Source organism: Otolemur garnettii, unplaced genomic scaffold (assembly GCF_000181295.1).
Source record: "Otolemur garnettii isolate 467f Iridium unplaced genomic scaffold, OtoGar3 scaffold00124, whole genome shotgun sequence".
NCBI lineage: Eukaryota > Metazoa > Chordata > Mammalia > Primates > Galagidae > Otolemur > Otolemur garnettii.
The window spans coordinates 4,075,537-4,078,752 of record NW_003852519.1 but is presented as its reverse complement, the minus strand read 5'-3'; the positions used below and the strand labels follow the sequence as shown (position 1 = coordinate 4,078,752).

General features: G+C 40.3%; 1 protein-coding gene across 1 annotated transcript in view; it reads right to left on the bottom strand.

Moving 5' to 3' along the window:
• Window positions 1–3,216, bottom strand: part of PTPRO (protein tyrosine phosphatase, receptor type O) — a 237,075-nt gene that overhangs the window by 100,921 nt on the left and 132,938 nt on the right. The window contains 1 exon segment of the mRNA XM_012810064.1: window positions 1,946–2,219. Within this exon segment, the coding sequence (XP_012665518.1) occupies window positions 1,946–2,219 (274 nt within the window).

Here is a 3,216-nt window from a genome sequence, read left to right as displayed (position 1 = left end):
ATTTTTTAGGACCTGTGGTTTTATAGTTTCATGTGTTTTTATGCTGGTAGATACATATATATGTTTTGACTCTGTATTTGGAACTCTCTTGGGCATTTCCTTTTCTAAAACATGTAAGAGTATAAATTATTAGGTTACATTGTTTGCATTTGTTAAAGTCCAGGGTGAGAACCTTGAACATTTCTTGTGATCTAGTGGTGACAAATTCTCTCTCCATTTGCTTGTTTGGGAAAGACTTTATTTCCACCTTCATTTATGAACTTTATGAAGAAAATATGTGGTTGACAGTTCGTCCCTTGGAGACTATTGCCAGTGGGATCCCAATCTCTCCTGGCTTATCATGCTTCTGCTGAGCAGTCTGTTGTCAATATGATAAGCTTTCGTTTGTAGGTCATTAGACACTTCTGTCTTGCTGCTTTTAATTTTTTTTTCTCCTTAACAATGACTTTAGATTGTCTAGTGATGGGCCTTGGTACATAGACTTGTTTTGCAACTCATGTCCCTGGTGTTCACTGAACCTTTCCTATCTGGATTCTGAGTCTCTTGCAAGACCAGAAAAGTTTTCTTCCATTATTCCCTCAAATAGGTTTTCCTTGCTTTTTACTTTTACTTCTTCTCTCTCAGGAAAGCCTATGAGTTCTATGGTTTTACTTCATCCTGTATTTCTTGAAGACATCTGCGGAATATTTTTAAAGAAAGCGATGTTTTTTGACCATAGTATTTCATTGACTAAGACTTGAAATTGATAGAATTCTACTTGTAATTCAAACAAGTGTTGGTGCCCTTCTCCTTTACTATACTTTTTTTCTTATCTATTAGCTGATGATCACTGATATCCTCATCTCCTATGCCACATCTGGAATATTGCATTGTTAAAGGTTTATTATGCTATGAGCACTCTGATCTTGCTCCCATGCTTTTGGGAGCTGACTCAGTTAGTGCTTTACTGTGTCAGAGTCCTAAGGGGGTGCTGAATTAATAGTGGATGTACAAAATGAATCAAGCATGTTAAGAATAATTTTCTATCGTCAGAAGTATAAAGCAGCTGGGTCATGGTTGCTCTCTGGTCAGTGGAGCAAGGCAGTGCCAGGGGTCATTGGGGAGCAAGCTCTGGGTGCTGTGCACAGCAGGAGCATTTGTTAACAAATATATAGTGAGGTGGTGGATCAGAAATAAGCAGTAGATATCATACATACAGAGATGGCAGCCCTCAAGGTGGATGTGATACCCTCCCACCTCTGTAATTGTTCCATAGAGACTCTTGGCACAGTTTGTGCTAATGCTCAACAGCCCCGGGTGAGGCTGGGACACATGACAGTCCTAGTGAAGTCATCAGCATTTGCTGTGGTGGGGTCTTTTACCCACTGGTGCACCTGTTCTTGCTACCTCAAACCCCATCACATTTTGAGGGCCAACTCCCACTCCTCCTTAATGCCCCAATACCTTCCTACTGCAGCTGACCCTAGCAAGACCCTAGGTTCTTGCTTCATTGGGGGCATCATATTTTCCTCCAGCCCAACAACCTGCTTTAGTGTGGGGACTACAAGGCATTTCTCAAGCAAAACAAAGAGCCCTCTCTTCCGCCTGCTGCTACTGCAGCCTCACGGTAGCTTCATGGCTGACATCAGAAAAACAAGTCAGATGTAGGCTGGCTTCCATATCTCCTGCCTCACCATTTCCCCTTCTTCTTAGGATCAGAGTTGGCATACTTCTGCTTACAATGCTGGCATGAAGGCAACAACAAGAACAACAATAGAGACCAAATAACTCGTGTTCCCAAGCTCTCCAGCACTAGTTTTTTTCTACCATAACATCCTTCTCTCTTTACACCTATCTCCCTATATATTTTTCCTTTTCTTTTGCTGTTCTGGACTGACTCAGTTAGCACTCCATGAGGACACTCAGAGAAGAGACACAAAGGATGCTAGTGCACAGTGATGCTTACTTGTTAGCACAGTGATTGATCTGGATGGCTTGGTCACCACATTTCCATTGACCACTACCAGAGTGATTATGTAATAAAGGCCATGATAATTGGCCTTAAAGATAACAGGAGGAGGCAAAGTGCTGTTGAATTCCTCAAATTCGAAGAAATAATTTTTGGATTCACCAGTTATCTTCACAACATACACAGATGCTGGACTGATGACATCCGAAGCTTCTAAGGAGACGACGATGTTGTTATCATCTTGGACAGTTACATGAAAAGGTGCAGCATTCTGTGTCAGAGAAAAAAAGGAGAGCGAGGTGAGATTCAGATTATAGGCAATAAAGTTACATGGAGATAAGTTTTCTAAGACTAATGCTTGTGATAAGCATTATTCCTTAAAATAGAGTTACAATGGCATTTAGTTATACAAGGAAAACCAAAAGTAGAGAGTTGATCCCTCTTGTGACTTATTAAGGTTTGGCTTTGAGGATTTTTCTACACTGAAAATCTGCTTCCAGTTCACGGATTGAGTCCTTTATAAACACAAAGCAAACATCACGGGAAGGAGTACATGATGAATGAGAGTCATTTGGACACTCACGTTCCAAGGAAATCCTTGGTGTCAGCTATGCTGGAGAAGTTACGTAGTTTGTAGAAATATTCTCTTTATAATACTTTAGAGAAAGTGATGCTATGGCCGTCCTAGGAAAATTCTAGGAGAAGGTATTAGGGCAGCTATTTCCTCTCTCCCTTCTGACCTGTTAGTTCTAAAAATAAAAAAGGTCAGGCCTATGATCATCCTCGTCATTAAAATAGCTTCATAAAGAAACTCTGGCAGTGGAGAAAGGACCAGACAGAAGATCTGTGGGCAGCAATGAGAAGGTCAGTAGCTGGTAGACTACAAATTCTGCTCCAAATCTCCAAATAAATGTTTATGAGTAATGTTTGAAAAATCCTTTGTTTAGTGGTTTTAAATATTTTTTTTCCTGATTCTCAGACTCCATGGGCAGAATTAATCCTCTCTGGTTTCACAGAGGACTCCTGTACCTGCTTGTTTTTAATTTGCCTTCTGGGCATGCAGTACCCCGGACAAGTAAGTTATTTCATGCCCTGAGCCTCATATTCATCTTCCATAATAATGGGTAGAAAAATCATTGAAATGTGTTAAGGATCTACACGGATCCTGGTGCTCTCGTGTTAGGTGCATATATATTTAGGGATCATGGCTTACTGTTGAAGTGATTGTTTTATCATTATATAATGGCCTTCTTTGTCTTTTTTTTTTT